At 38.6% G+C, this 17,181-nt stretch overlaps 1 protein-coding gene across 2 annotated transcripts in view; it reads left to right on the top strand.

Moving 5' to 3' along the window:
- Window positions 1-17,181, top strand: part of col4a2 (collagen, type IV, alpha 2) — a 52,630-nt gene that overhangs the window by 2,547 nt on the left and 32,902 nt on the right. For both annotated transcript variants that reach the window (XM_086145197.1, XM_086145196.1), the window contains exon 4: window positions 15,601-15,681. In XM_086145197.1, coding sequence (XP_086001323.1) covers window positions 15,601-15,681 — 81 coding nt within the window. The remainder of the gene's footprint in view (window positions 1-15,600; window positions 15,682-17,181) is intronic.

Here is a 17,181-nt window from a genome sequence, read left to right as displayed (position 1 = left end):
TCCTGAAAAGTGTTAGAACCTGACAAGTTAATGAATTTACTTCAACTAGTTCATTTCGGGGAAAAAAAGCAATATACATGTTGTTCAGCAAGTTTTATATGAGACAGCCAATGGGGAACCAGCCGACATAGTTCTATCATTCACTCCTGGTGTCAAAGGTGAAAAAGTCCATACATGTACACGATCAGAACACCTGTTGAGAAAAAGGCCCTTTAAAGTCTATGTGGAAGGCACATAAACAAAGATATCCGTCTTCTTTGACTGGAAGTTACTGGGCAGATTCAGTATTCAGAAGCTGTACGAGACCCCGAAGAGTTGTTTTAACATGGAAAAATCTCGCAACACAGTAAGTATCACACATCATTTGTTGATACTTCCCAGTAAAGTTTCCTCATCCAAGTTGCATATTAGAAAATATGTTTCTCCTTAACCCCAGGGACTTTTTCATATCTTTGACGTAGACCCCGCCTCTGTGTTCAACTAGTTCCCACCATCCATCCCCACATAACCTTTTTTACTACTGCAATGCCCTCACCAATCAAAAATAATATACTCCAGATGGTTTGCACTCAAATTTTGATTTTATCTTTGTACAATTCTTACATTCCGTTAGAGCTACAAGTGCACAAAATATGACTCACTGATAGTGACTCACTGATTTAACACACCAAGAGTCATTACAAAGCACCATCATATTGAGATGTTATTTAAATGTTGGTGCTGTAAAGCAAACTGTAGACAAAACATTTACATGTATCCTGATGTTTTGGTCACCAAATGGCTAAACATGTGTAATGGCTAAACATAACTGAAAAAAATGGAGGGTCCCTAGTCGCAGCATGAAAGGACCTGAAACAAAGGGGATGTACACCCATGCAAAGAAATACAGTTTCATAATGTTAGTGACGCACAGCGGTACGGTACATGGCAGACAACAGTAGAGGCCAAAGACGTTTTGTTTACAAAATCTAAAGTACAAGTAATGTTATGTTCACAAGTTAGAAAGGCATGTTAAGAGGTAGAGGAAAATTAAAAGCTAAGAAAGGAAGAAATGTTTCGTAGTTAGCAAAAGAACATGATATATCCTAAACTTTTCACTCCATACACTAGTACCATAACCAGTGGCTGCTCTTTGTGATCACGTAATCGGTTCATTTCATTTATTTCCATTAGTGTGCATTACAAAGCCACAGTTGAAAGACTGAGCAGATTGTTACACCTGCTCTAACACTGCGCGTACAGGTCTTAGGTGTAGTCTTGCTGGAGATTGGAAAAGGTTCACCAAACAAGTTGTGAAGAAATCAATATCTGGAAGGCAAAAAAAGCTTGATGGAACTAATGGGAACTATTTGGATCTGTGGGTTACTCACAGCAGGCCACCTTCCATTTGGCTGATTTGACTCTGTTGCCGTATAACTAGTCCCTGGGGGATGTTTCTGCTGAAGATCAGAGGATACCTCTTTGTTTGGATTTCCATTCACACATGTACATGGTGATGCCATGATGTCATACTCTGGTGGGAAAATTGAATCCCAAGTGTGAATGGGGTTTTCATCATCCTTCATGATGCAAAAATAAAGGGGCAATCCCACAGGCTTAGATTTTAGAGTGGGTCTTCGAGCAAGAAAAGGGTATGGCTACAAATCAGCCTCTTCACCTTCAAGCCCAGGAGCAACATCTGCTTTTGCAATTGAGTGCAGTCGACTATGACCACGCACTCTAATCAAAGCCAGAATGTTTTGATTATCCTCAAGAGGGTGAACCAAACATGAAAATCCTGAAATGCAGACCTTATTTGTGGGAATAAACTGACCTATAAATGTGAACAAGTGAAGTGAGTTACCCAGTAGAAAGCCCACACGTGACTGACCTCCCGGATGCGATTGTTTTATGGGGGAGGAAGGCATGTGTACGGGTCACGGGGAAGATGTCTGACTGTGATAAGGATAGGAAAATGTCAGGCACATCCCCCTGCAAAAATAGTTGCTATGATATTGAGAGTGTTAGACTGTAACAATCAAGGGAAAAGCCCATTGTACTGAGCTGCAGGAAGCCTCAGTCTTAGATGAAGAAGCCATATGGGATGTTTCCCTGTCACCGGTGTGTGCACGCAAGAATGTATGTCAGAGTAACTGAAGCGAGGTGGTGTGGCATTTCTATTAGGGTGTTTCCCCCACCTAGGAGACACAGACCCTCATGACCCTCTGCAGTTTCTGCAAACTTGGTCATGATGATTTGATTATTCTCTGTGGTTCAGCGTAGTGAAAATCAGGAAAAGTCTGGCAAGTCTGGCACTTTGCCACCATTGGTGAATAAAGTAAAGTGCATTGTGATGAAGAGGTCAGTAAAGTCAATTCTACATGACACTTGTGTGGGGAAATATAATGATTGATATAATGGATCAGTAAAGCCAGTGGGTCAGTCTTTGCCAAAATATGTCTGCCTTATTTTCTTCCTTGCACGTGCAGAGAGCGTGGACTATGTTTATCCATGGGTTCAGTGATTTTCATTTTTATGGGAAACATCCTGAGTTGAGCATTGTGTGAAGGAAAAATAGATGATCCAGAGAAGCCCTCTAAACAGGAAAAAGGAAACAGGGTGGAGTTAAATGTGTCAAAGTTTCTTTACAGTCATTCTGCATCCCACATAGCTTGGGCGCCCAAGAGAGCATTTACTGTTCCCTCTCTCTCGTTCGTGTCGTGAATGTAAGAGCAGGAAGGCTCTTTGACAACTTCACGTAGTAAGAGCATGAATGATAACAGATGAATTGAAGATCTGCTTAATATAAAACATGTGAACATCCGTTTTGAAACTCCTTTGGTTCATTCAAAAATGACTTGGACATTAAAACATGGCCCATATTCTATTTGTTCTATTCAATCCAGTCACGATGATAAAACCCAGATACAACAATAATGGGAGTCTGGTGATAAAACAGCTTTATAGTGGGGAGTCTTAACTGTAACTTGGTAAGCAAGAATTTGCTACAGATCGCTACAGAAATACAGTATTCGATTTAAAATGGTTTACTGACACACATTTAAACCTTGATAAATACTTCCCGGCAATTTGGAAATGGGTAATCATTTCAATTCAAGTGTATGAACCTACTCTGATTTCCATCCATGGTGGTAATTATGAGAATATTTTATCATTTGTTATTAGACTGAGAACCTCTCCAAGTTGAAACCAACTTTAAATTGGACACATGCATCTACAATTATGTATATGTGTATTAACATACACACACACACACACACACACACACACACAAATATGTCTGTGTGTAATTTATAATATAATATAATATGATATCCGCAATAAAATCGAGATAGAATTGAATTTTGTGAATTCTTTGTGAACTTTGCACACACACACACACACACACACACATTCATATGCATATATATACCACTGTGTTTTGCCATGTGCCCTGTTTTCCTCATGATTAATAGAGGGACACAGGGGTCCCATCAGGCTATTTTGAAAGAATTTCCAGTCCTCCTCTTGTGTCCCAGCCATCAGTCACCGCTCGCTCCATCCCTCACCTTTTATAGCATCAGGCCGTTGCTGGTCTCTGTCTCGCTTGTCCTCTGTCCTTTCGCTCGCTCTCCATTTATCTCTGAGAAACACACTTTGCAGGACCTCTGTCCTCCCTGTCTCTCTCATTCTGAATCTCTAATTTCCCCCTCCTACACATGTACCCCTGGTCATCTGTCTCTCCACAACAGAGGTGGGTCTTTGCAGTGAGCCCAGGTGGAAAGATTGTCTCAGCTGTGTTAAGACATAAAATACATCCACACCATATAACATACTGCTCAGTTTAACAGGTGAAAGCAAAAGAATGGAATTTCTTGAGTTTTTTTAACATAATTTATACCTGGGCTATACTTGAAACTCAAGGGGCCATTCATGCATTCATTTGCTACAGTTTGTCTTCTAGACGACATACACCATTATGATCCCAGCTCAGGTCAAATGGATTAGACCGAGTTACTTCTTGTCATGGGAAGAATGTTAACAAAGTTAAATGTGGAGTGTGTGATAACATGACCATGTCCAATTTCTTCCTCGCTTCTCTCTCTGCCTGCGGCTCTGTCTCTTTTCTGTCTCATTGGGTTCTCTGACTCACCACATATGATCTCACATCAATGCTATCACCTCAATCAAACCTCTGATTTATATGTCCGATTCAATACGACCTGAATTTTGAATTGAATTTGGACCATTTGCAAACTATTTCTCTTTTTAATACATCCAACAGATGAAACTAGTTTGCCTCTTTTTACTGTGTAATCATGACATAAAACTTTTCATAGAGCAATATAACATTATTAAATCAGTATACTATGTTGTCCACCTGGTCAGTCATCAGTGATCTCCCATCTGAGAAAAAAGAAATGAAAACTCCCACAAAGATATATCTGATAGTAAAATGTGCACATGTAATGTGAACTTAAATTCAATTTTGTCGACAAAAAATCTTTCAAACAAGAGTGTATCAGATAACAGAGGCTCCGATGGGAGCGAAGAATCACAAAAGAGTTCTTGGAAGCCAACAAGGCTGTCGTCCTTGGAGCTCTGCTGCTTTTAGAAAGACAATTGGCATGTTTAATCCAGCTGAAAGTTTCTCACCTCACAGAAGTGGATATGTTTGATACTCACAAATTCACAACTCTTTGAATGAGTTGTTTCTCTTGAACTTTAATAACTGGATGTCTGCGCATGCACCCAATGCTGTTAAAATGCACTGGATGTAACCTGGTTGAATGGAGGAATGGAATGGTGAAGAAGACACACATGATGAAGATCATTTTGAGGCAGTCTAGAAATAATACACTTAAAATTATTCTTCTCAGATTTCCCTTGGTCCCAGCTTTGTCTTTCTGTTTGTTTCCAGATCTAACTTATTGAATGTCATTTGTCAGTTCAAGACTCATAGCACAAGAGTGAATATAAAACAATCTTTTTTGAAAGCACCAAAGTCAAGGGGATAAATACTTCTATCTTCTATCTTTCTATCTAGCTTATGCCATAGCAGGAAGTACTGATTAGATGTGTGGGCCCCTGGGAAATGGAGTTGAGTGTCCGTGTGACTTGAGGCTAGTTAGGGAAAGGAAAAGTCCAGCTGTGTCAGGCCTAGAACAGTAACAGAGCTGTATTTACACTGGAGCCCGGCCAGGGTAGCGCAGTGGGAGTTTCTACATCACTCTGTAAGTCTCGGGTCCCTCTCCTGTAGTCCGTGTTCTCCTGCCAAGTCATAGCTCATGCTCTGCAGTGTTACCCTGTGATTGTGTCTCATTGGTTCCCTCTCCTTCCCCTAATTCTTTAATTGAAAGTAGCAGCTGCAAGTTTCCAAATGTTCATGAAATATTTGACAAAGAAATAAAGAAGATGTTGGGAATTTTTTTTTCCTTCAATTGAAAATTATGTTGTTTTTTTTTCATGGGACTTAACATAGTGTCCCATCCCCCATCTGCGATTGACGGATGACCAGGGTGTACCCCACCTCCCGCCAAATGTCATCTGGAATAGGCTCCAGCTTCCCCCTTGACCCTAAGTGTAGTGTAAGCGATAGAAAACGGATGAATGGAGGGTGCACAGAAGCTGTCGCTGAAAGCTCTTGTGAACTCGTCACATCAGTGTATTTGAGATAATTGTTTTTCTTGCTTACCAACAAGGAGTTTCATTCATTGATTTGATTTTTTTAAACTTTGTGTTATTTATCTTTAATTATTTGTATTTATAATTTGTATTTGCTTTTATAAACTGTCTCTCACTCCCTTTCATTACACTCTCCCATTTTCGTCTTGAAGCTTGGTCTTGTACCTCGTCTCACACAACCGGTGCCTGTTTCCTTTTGTTTTTCCGATTCCGAGAATGTATTTGTCTGAGGGTGTTTAACGAGTTTGAATAGAGATGGCAGCACCTCAACTCTGCTCTATAACGGGAAGTTGATGGTGGCGTGGCAGGATGCAGAATTGACTGTAATAAAGTAATGGTCCAGACAAGTTGACCAATTTATCAAGCAAAACAATCAGATACCATTATCGCCAACACAACTATGTTCCTTATCGCTTTAATGGGGACCTTTGGGATAGCGAATGTTATATCAAGACATGCCTCACTGAAAAAGAAACTACAAACACTGTAGCCCTTGCTGTTTTGTTTTGTTCTCTGGACTTTTTGTGAATGTTCTGAGGTTTGTAGCAGTTGAAAATTAAATTTTTTACATAGTTCTGTGTTTAGCACTATGGCTTGTAGGCCAAACTTCACTTCCAAGAGTAAACACTCCTTTTTTACACAGTGCCCTACTTTTTATTCACTTATTTAAATAATTTTCACAGTACCAGTCTGAAGGGCAGTGAAGGAGGGGAAATCCTGTATGTATAGAATATTTGTGAAGAATGTCTCAAGTGGCCACTGAATATGCTTTGCCATGTCAGTCACAATTGCCCATGTTTATATTTTATGTGAGAAACACTTCCTAATGGTCACATGTGAGCCAAACATACAGAAACACAAAAGACACTCCAAATATATGGTTTTATAAGTGTTTTTTGTTCTTTGTATATACTGAAACCAGAAGGCTGAAGGAACAAGCACAACTTTAAATCCGGACATAGTGAGGATCAAATACATACTGCAAATATTTCATCTCATTTCATCTCATTGGGTTTTTGTTGACCTGACATCTAAATAAAATACATAAAACTAAAATAAATAAAACTAAAATAACTACCTGCATATTCTACATATGGTCAAAGCAGTGAAATCATTGTCATTCACAGTGAGGCTCCTCTGTCCATATGTAGGTTCTTCTAGTCATGTGTATATGAGCATTGGAAATGTTTTCATGTCCACACAAGTTCAAAAGTGATCAGATTTCCTCTTGAGTCAAATGAGTTTCTTTCCATTTTCACATGGGGATGGTTCTCAGCTGGCGAAGGGAGGTTCACACACCCTAAAATTTGTGAAAAAGTGCAGATAATTTTTAAGTCAGCGGATGCTGCATGTCTCCTTCCCAGATGCAGGGCTCCTGGGATCTGCTTATTGAAAGGAACGGGTGTGTTGCATCATTAGTATGAAGAAGAGCAGCTGTGGCTTCATTATCTAGTTGCACACTTGTTGTATATGAATGAAGCACACATTCCCACAAAATCCCATATGTTCCTGTCTAGATATTTACATGATTTATTTAGGTTATGGCCCAGATTGAAAGGTCTGACTATTATCGTGGTCTATATGTGCCTTTATGAAAATGTATTTAAATAGAACAAATAAAATCAGCGTTTGCCTAGGACGTAAGAAGACTTAAACAGGTTAAACATGTGTGACCATGTTTAACCTCAGTTACAGTTAGAATTCCCCTATGTATACAGTTAGAATTCATGTCGAAATCTTTGTCCTTGCAACTGGATTTGAATTTCTTCACTTTATGACGTTTCACCCTTCATCCAAGAGGTTTCTTCAGTTCTAATGACTTCCCAAATATAACTATTCACCATGGCCTGAAATTACCATGGCAGAATTCATCATAGCCATAACGACTGAGAACCTACACAAACAAGATATACAGTTAGAATAATTTCGAAGACAGTTTGTGCTAAAATCCCTCAACACACCGACTCTGAGTTGTAATTTTTGAACCAGAAAGTAATTCAGTTGAATGCCACAAATCCGTCAACAGCTTTGGCTCAAACCCATCGGCTAATTTTGGGTGTTGTGGGATCATGAGTGGAACCACTGAGGTTTGTATTTGCTATCAAACGTATTTCATTGACAGAAAAATATATGTTACAGCTATAAAAGAGCAAAATGCAAATGATTTGGACATAAACACTGCATGATTTGGAATATTCAAATCATGTATCCAATTCAGCAGTTTTTATGAGGAGAGAAATATATTCAATGTTATACACTAGGCCAAATTTATTACTTGTACTTGATTATAAGATTACAACCATTTTGACCTAACTGCATTGCGTATCATTGGCCATGAGTTTTTCCTTATTTAAGAAATTTTTCTAGTGTTTGGGCTTTTTATCTTTTTAATAAGTCTGATCCTGAGCTTTTTTTTCTGGCCAATAGTGCGTAGAGACATTCCAGACAAAGGTCAGATTGATAAGGTCACTGGTCAGATCCCTAATTACGGATGAGTAATAGCCCCTGACAAATAACTCACATATCAACTACTGGTGGTCACAGAGTTCCTTGTCAAAGGATTTACTATCTGTTGACTCAGAAGCTTGAAATTCTTCATTACCATTACCACAGGTTTAACAGCCTTGTCTTAAATCTGTCGGCTTGGTTTACTTCCTTTCCTCCTCATGGGTTGAGTTAAAGGGAGGGTGCAAAGTGTCACCGCCGATCGCAGATCAATCTCTCATCCTGATCTGCGGAGGTCTCTGATCTCTGTCCATTCGATCTTGCGGCGACAGGAGGGGGTTGAAAATAAACACTGCTTCTACGACAAGGTGGCGTTTCATGTGGGAAACTAAGCTGTTTCCATCAATCCATACGGATACGAGTAGATACTGTGACATCAAAGTTGACCTGCAGGTGTATGTTGAAAAGACCATCAACAAAGAAGCAGTATATTTATAACCAAAGTACTATCCAACATTTTAACAGCAATTCCATTGTTTGGTTCTGCTGAAATCTTGGCTCATGTCACTGTTAAAATTTGTGTCCTGTAGATGAAGATCCATTTTTTTTTTAATGTCTTTGCAGGCAAGTTTCCAAGATGCACAGGTTTTACTGCAAGTTAGTGTAAAATTTGATTCAGAAAATGGGGAATGAACATCTGTGTTTTGAGTTCACAGACTCCGCTGTGTTTCATGCCTTGAGTTGCTGTATCATTTGATAACATTTCTTAAAAAAAATCCTTCCTGTAAATGAAGTTATAGCCAGTAATTTCCTTCTCATGCTTTCCCCCACTGTAATTTTAGGCAATAGCCTTCAGTAGGTAATGACACACTATTTCTCACCTGACCTCAGCTTAATTTTTGGTAATTGTCTCATCCTTATTCCCAAATATCTGTTTCAATTTAGTTTTTTTAGTAAAATGTGTTTGACAATTTAAAGTAAAACCCATTGTGTAATACTCATGGAAACAGGATAACAATAGCGAGTCACAAACAGTCTAAAAAAATCTGAATCTAACATGTATCCCTGCAGAATTAAGAAGTATTTTTTAAATAGCTGTGAGCACAGATGGGAGTCACAGGCATATCCAGACCAGCTGCACACACTTCCAATTGCATGCAGTCTCTTTTTTTATGATTGCTTTCACAGCACTTGTATGCAGAATTGGTCTGTTTTTATCCTGTTTGTGTTTCTTAATCCTATTCCCGAATACAACTTGACATAGTTTAATGACTTACGATGGGTCATTAGACCTTAGAAGGGTTTTAATTCAGCAAATGTTTTATGTAAGTGGATAAGATTCTCAAGGAGAATAAAATGAAGTGATGTGACATTATGGTTCATTTTTATTTGGAAGCAATGCATCAACTAGGATCAGTTACACCACTTAACAGAACAACTATGAACACACCTCTGCAAATATCCCTGCATTCTAGTCATGAACTAATATTTCGTTATGATGAAAGTGTTAATGTTCACTGTTGAGGGTCTCAAGAAAAGACATTTTCAAGAAAAGGATGGGTGATACTCGTGGTGTTTTGTTGGATACGTAGTTTTTAAATCTCAAATTATTAAATGGGAACTTGAAAGGCTGAACAGTGAACATTTGCTTTGGCCTGTTCAAGGGCGTGGTCTTCTTTAGAGTGTTTGCTATTTGTACAAATCCACTCTTCATCCGTTTATACAGTAAGAAATGTCCATTCGAACTTGATAAATCACTCCTAGTGTTATTTTCAACCCGTCATTCACATTTCTGCCGCATGAAAAAAAAAATTAACCCAACCATAACTTTTCTTTTTTATTTTATAAATTCTACCGTTCTCAGTGGTAACTGAATACCTCAGCATCACCAGGCTCCTACATTTCTTGCTGCTCGCATACTGATTTTTTTCTACTCAATTGAGTGTTGGCTGATCTGTGATGCCTAATGGAGACATGTCACTTAAAACACCGTATCGAAGCAGTTCATCTCTCTGCACTGAGAAGCCTTTGGGAGAATGATAATCCTGCTCAGCCATTTGTCACCTGATGGATGCCGTTGCAAGTTTGTCAGGGCTTGCAAGTCTTAGCTCCTTGTACTGTTTTAACACCTCTGATCAGGCAACTCCCTTTATTTAGGCATGTAATTGCTGCAAGTACTGCTGTACTTGGCTGGAAAGCAACATGCTTATTGTCTCAGTAACACGTAATTATCTGATCCCAAAATAATGTAAATTTTGACTTTTTAACGCTCAGAATTATTGACACAGTTTGGGTACCCATAGGATGACCGTTTGGAAGGATTTCCAAGTTCTCCCTTTAAACTGCCAATTAAATGAACAAGGCCAAGAATTTTACATGGAGGGAACGTCATTTGGGCTTGAAATCAAGAAATGAAGGAATGAGATTTTAGTAGCAAGAACTTTCAGCTGTAAAGTCCTTTTGGGGTCCATGTACATCAACTTGACATTTTCATTTATTTCCATCAGATAAGAGCACATGATTAAGCAGCCCAATATATAAGGCTATGGATTAACTAGGTATGAACAGCATACAATGAAATATATTTACATTATTGTCCTGGCATGAAGTAAGACCCGAGTGCAAGTATTGTGTAATCTACTGCAGTTGTATTCTGGTTGAGGTTTTCTACATATTAACAGGTGATAAAATGACAGGAATCCAATAAAGCAAATGAAAAATGAAATAAGCCTATATGCATTCCCACATAAATAGTGAAGTTCAGGAGGGAGAAGGAACAGAGGAGGAAAAACTGTCTGAGAGAAAAAGATTTGTTGATCCAGCTGCTTTATTTCATTTTCTCCATTCTATCTTGAAGGCATCTGTGGAGTGAGGCACCAGTGAAGCTTTAAAAGGAGAGAGGAAGCAAAAACAGCATTCTTCAAGAAGACAAGCTCTAATGTGACCATTGCAGTTTAAGGAACTTCTTCTCTCTGAAGTATTTCCATGTGAAATATACTTGTCAAAAGTCAGCAAAAAATTACAAAATACAATTAATTTGAAATGCATATCATACTTGGGATGCCTGTAGATGCTGTTTTTGCTCAAAAAGGAAAACTAGTTGTGGTAGTTAGAAATGCCTGGCATGTTTAAGTGGCCACTCCTCTAATTGAAGAGGAATGGGAATATCTTGTCTGTGTATCATGTTGATCTTGTCTCTGAGCAAATGGCAGGAGCGCATCCTCCAGACATAGGTCACAGGTCAAGAAAGTTCCTCACATCTACAGAAATCTGGAGTGAATGAGTCTTTCAGAGACACAGATTACCAAAAATACCTCTTTTTTTACATTGAATTTAACATTAATCAGTTAAAGTCTTTTGGAATATAAATAGGTGGTGACACTGCCTAATGACATCAACTTAGGTATGTGTCTACAGCTGAGGAAAATAATAAGATATCCAGTTTCTGTCCCATGATGGTTGAGATGTTGAGTCTATGGTAGCATTCAGTTTCCAGTGTTGAGAATGGGGGCTGATCATACTGTACTTAGACTTTTCGTGCTTGTCAGATTTATAATAATCAGGCAGTCGCTGTGCTGCAACGCTTGATGGTCCAGTCATCTTTCTGTCCCTCTGTATGGTGTAGTGAGTCGAACAGTACAGGAGCCAGGACTTTACCAAGTTGATCATGAACTTCCATACCATTGTCAATTGATTTGCTGAAGGATATTCTATCCAATAAATCACACAGGAAATGACACCCCAATGTTCACATCCAGGTCCTTGTAAATTTTAGGATTTTGACAGTGTTTGTCTTCTTATGATGGTTGTACAAGTGCTTTTACAATTGGAAGTTATAGTGTGCAGTATTACATTTCATATTAGGAAACAAAATGAATTTTGAATTTGTATATGACTTTTTCTGTCCCTCTTTGAAAATGATTCCAATAATGTTGTAGTTGTTGTTGGATATAAGACCCATACTTTCCTACACATCCTTGCAGACCCCTTTTCCAAAAAGATACACCAAAAGTACAGGAGCACCTTTGGCAATGTAGAGATGGCACTCCATCATATTGAGTCTGAGGAGTTTTTAAGATCCTAATTGTGCAGAATAATTGTGTAGTTGTATAGTGGCTGGTTCTACTGAAAATACATATTTATTTAGAATTGGAACATGTGCAACCAGCATTGAAGGACTTATGCTGCCATGTATGTTGAAGTGTGACAAAGAGTCAATTTTGCTTGCTATTGCAAAATTGATATTCATTTTTTAAAATAATCACTATTGTCAGTATAGATGATTGTTGATAGTTAGATGCTGCCACAATTTAGCAACCTTGTTTCCAAGATGAATTTCACTGCAGAAAATAAGATACAGACAAAGAGTGGGATATTATGATGGTGGGTGGAGAAAACAGGATACAAAAGCACCTATTGTCCTCTGCCTAAGCAGCCATCCGCTTTTTTGAGCTCTTGAAACTGTAAAGTTTAATTGCTGTTATATTTTTTTCATGGTTTGGTATTGCTTGTTTGGGGGTCATTCTTTTGAATGTGCGGAGATGACATAGTCTATTGGTCTGTATCTCACTATGGATAAAGGTCAATATATTGTTTTTGTATGAGGATGATATGGCCTGTCTTTAGAAGTTACAAGCCATTAAGTAGAGAGCGAGTTAAGAATTATAAGAACATTGTTGCGTGTGAAGTTCTCATGCAAGTAAGTTAAAATTAAGCCCATTATAGCGTTTTTTTTAACCAATGACAACCTATCGTTTGCAGCCCACAGATTATTCCATTAATGGTTAACAAAGAAACAGGGCCTTGTAGATTCCATAAGGGAAAGGAAGAGAGTCTTTTTGTTTTGAAGATATGGGCATATTAAAGGACAATGTTTCCAGTAAAAGAAGGTCTTTGTCCGAAACAAGGGTCTCAGTGTGGCCTTTGTAAATGGACTCCTCGTATCTTCGTTCATACTGCGGAGGGGGAAATTATTCTGATTCTTTATCTAACACTGTGGGAATAAATTGGCCGCTTTTTATATTGCTAGCAAGGGGGAGTGGAGGGTGTTGAAGCTATGGAATGGGTTCGTAGGTGGTAGATGGCGGCAGACACAGGACAGAGACGTCATGAGATGAACCAGAAACTCTTTGTCTGTAATTTGGGTTCCCATAGACATGCTCGATGAAATTAGAATAAAGATTTATTGTGTTTCACCCTTTAATATTTTATGGGGGCCAAATGATTGTCATCATGCAATTCTAACTCCAATTCTTAATATTATTTTATGCATCCCAACTCTTAATTTGGGTGAACAGTTGAGTACAGGCTACAAATTGTGTTTCTCCTGCTTCCAGACAGTGAGACATGTTGTCATGGCAAATGATTGAAAGGCCCAAAGTTCATCTCTGAAACCTCCGAGGCACCGGTCTTGTCTGGTCTCACTTAAAGGCTTCAGCATTCCCAGATCACAAGGAGTCCCGACATCTTTGACCTGTGGTTTGGAACATTGTTTTTGTGTCATTGCGTTCTGTGATCATTCTATGTTCACGATGACCCCACAGCAGGCAGCTTGTATTTGTGTCATGTCAAGCAAAAACTGCCCAGTGAATGCAGGGGGGGGTCGACCATGACTCATTCTAACCACATCCAGACCAATAAACAAACGAGTTGAGGCAGTACATTCAAACAGAGATGCAGAAATAATCAGTTAGTATAATCAAAAACCAAAGTGTACAAACAGAATTCGGCCCACCTGAAAATTATTTCACCATTCCCTGGTTCTTATTATTTAAAAAAAAGAACTGGTGTATGATTATTTCTATACATCGACTTGCATTTTTCGACAGCGCGAAGCTTTCTGAAAGAATTGCAATTAGATTGTAATTAGCTCATTTGAATTTTTGGCCGAGTCTGTATTTTTATCCTTTATTTTAATTGCATTTTTTTATGCGCCAACGTCAACAGTGTGACATATGTACCTCACGGTATGCTTTCTACATTCTGTAGGTACACATGTGTTGAACAGCTTCTTTAATCCACAATTGTTTTAACTTATTTAGGACAAAAAAGCATTTCTTTGTGGTTACTTTTAGGTCACACCATTCTTTTTCACCTTAATGATTATTACACACGATTACACACCCTTACTTGCACATATGGAACGGTTTGCTTCTCCAGGTGACATTTTTGGGAGATTGCACTTTCTTCTTTGGATTTGATTGGTCCCCTCAGTTGCTATTTGACCAACATCATAATTTTTTTTCTCAGCATCAATTGATGTTCAAACACAATACACTAATGTCAGTTCATTGCAGTCTGGTCCGGGCTTGGGTGCATCTTCCAATCCAGTAAGACATGTTAGGCCGGTTATCACAGTAAGAGTTTCATGAGCTTTTAGTGAAGTTACAACTCTGTAATGGTATCAGTGTCAGTGCCTCTTTGGAGTAGCTACTTATGCAACATCTGTAGAGGAAAAGGTCTGATTCACGGGGCTTCTTTAAAGAATTAACTTTTAAGAACACACTAGCTTTGTGGTGTGAACAAGCTCTGCTTCCCCCTTAACGTCAGAGCATGTGGTGTTCCAGCCTCAGCTCACTTTATAATCACTACACTTAGGGGCCAGGTGGTGTGCTTTCTTTTTCCTCCAAAGCCCCATGGCTTTTATTTTTCAGCAGCTCTGGCCTTCCCTGTTCTCTAACTTAAAGCTCACTAAATATTGATGGTACCAAAATCCCATCCCATAATGACCCGTCAGATCTTTACACATCAACCACAAAATCAAGCTCAGTACATCTCAGTTTCTTCTGGTGCCTATGCCTACCACGGTGAATCTTCCAAACATTCTGTAAACTGACAACTGATACAGATTAAGGTTGACCACAATTAAACATTGTCCTGTTAAATATGTACTAAATGCAAAAGCAGTGGTATAAAAACAATTATATCAACATTTCAGACTGGTATATGAAAATGTAACCAATACTAAATAGTCAAGCCTGATGCTTGCTGTATCCTGGCCATGCATTTGACAGCGTTTATTTACTTCCTTTGACCTCTTTATCAGACTGGAGATATCACTAATGAGTTCAAATGAATTTTTGATGCTAGGATTTTTATAACCAGCCAAGGAAAATCCCCTAAAGCATCATGAATAGCTCTTTGCTCTGTCTATCTCATTTTCTAATTTGCCAGAGGAGACAGTGCTCCCCTTTGTGCCATTAAGAATTTTTATTCATCTCTAGACTTTCCTGTTATTAGTTTCTGACTTTTGGAGACATACCAATGTTTCATAAATCTAACGTGAACTATGTCTTAATATGAGTCTACCATATAGACCTCTGGTGAGTTCTGTGTTACTTTAATGCACTGATATTAGCATCGGAAACATGGACAAACTTCTCCACTGTGATTCCAGAAATTGGGCATGCAGACTTTTCCCTTGTAAATGTATGTGGCATCTATTGTCCAGCCTTATTGAGTCCCACTCTAATGTGGCTTCTTTTCTGACAGGGTGGGAAGAAGAACAGCGGCCCCTGTGGAGGAAGAGATTGCAGCGGAGGATGTAAATGTTTCCCAGAGAAGGGTGCAAGGGTAAGTCCATTTATGCTGCTCTCTATATCCCAATAAATACCCAGTGTCTTGTCCCTCTTTCTCTATGAACAATGAATATAATCCTCATGTTCATGCAAGTCACTTTCAAAACCACATGTCAAATGGAATGACTTCCTTGCTCACACTTTGATTGTTTCGACTTTCTCCACTGAGAGGTTCTTATTGGTATTTTTTTGGTATTAAAATACCAAAAAAAGAAAAAGAAACATCACAGAGCCAGCAATTACTATCCAGTCTATTCCTGTGAAGAGCACATGCAGAGAAGTAGATGGATAGGTACATTTATTAACTGTTAGTTGATGGAAAAAATCTTAAGATGTGAGTTGTTGCAGAGGTAGAATCGAAGTGTTTGGAAACAGGACAGGGTGGATTGTTTCAAGGTTCAGCAGAAGTGATAAGGAGGCCGGAATCAGGCAGTAATGTGCTGAGAGCAGAGGAAGACCAGGATCAGTAATAGGTTAATAAGAAGTAAATAGGGATAAAAAATGTCAGTGACACGACAAACTGTGAAGGTCTTGCAGGCAAAGTTTAAGCTTTGTATTTATAACAGTGGAGATCGTACAAGATAATGAACTGAGGCCCAACACATGACTTCTCTAGAAATCGAAACAGAACAGAGCAGTTGTCTTATTTTGATATTACTAAATGCTCTCCAGCTCGGTGTGTGAAGATCATCTGAGATGAAAAACAGTCTTTAGTTGTTAAAAAGGAACTTTGTAATGTCATGGCTTGGTAAATAAAAGCATCAGAACAATGTCATGTCATGTACTGTGAAATGCTTTAGCCATCTAGAGACGTGTTGATTTTACCCCTACATGGAAATGTCACACTTCTAATACTTTGGTTGATGGAATCATATTGTGAATCACTGAAAAAGATAGATAGATAGATAGATAGATAGATAGATAGATAGATAGATAGATAGATAGATAGATAGATAGATAGATAGATAGATAGATAGATAGATAGATAGATAGATAGATAGATAGATAGATAGATAGATAGATAGATAGATAGATAGATAGATAGATAGATAGATAGATAGATAGATAGATAGATAGAAAAAAAGTTAGTTTGGCCTGTCTAAGTGGTCCTTACAGGAGACTCAGTAGGCTTTGACGTAAAAGACACAAACAATAGCAAGGGGCCTGATGCAAGGGTTTAAAATTGGAGACTGATATAGACTAAACTATTTAGATAATGCTCTCTAAGTGAGCCACTGTGGCTCTCCGTGACTACAGGCTGTTATTTATTCCAAACACTTGCCGTTCACATCATCACGTACTCCTGTCCTCTGATGTTTGGGCTGCGAGTCTGAAACTTTCAGGCAGCCAGTATTTGTCACAGTCATTTCCCACATGTGAAGCTTCAAGGGAACAAGTAGCTATTAGTTTGATATTTGGGCATCATTTGGGCTGGGCCAGCTTCCAACACAGATCCAAGAAAAAAAAAACAGCCAGTTCATTTTGGTTCCCAGCT

This window comes from Fistularia commersonii, chromosome 4 (genome assembly GCF_037954325.1).
Source record: "Fistularia commersonii isolate RoL2024-O1a breed Wild chromosome 4, RoL_Fcom_v1.0, whole genome shotgun sequence".
Classification (NCBI taxonomy): domain Eukaryota; kingdom Metazoa; phylum Chordata; class Actinopteri; order Syngnathiformes; family Fistulariidae; genus Fistularia; species Fistularia commersonii.
This window is presented reverse-complemented; position numbering and strand designations above follow the sequence as displayed.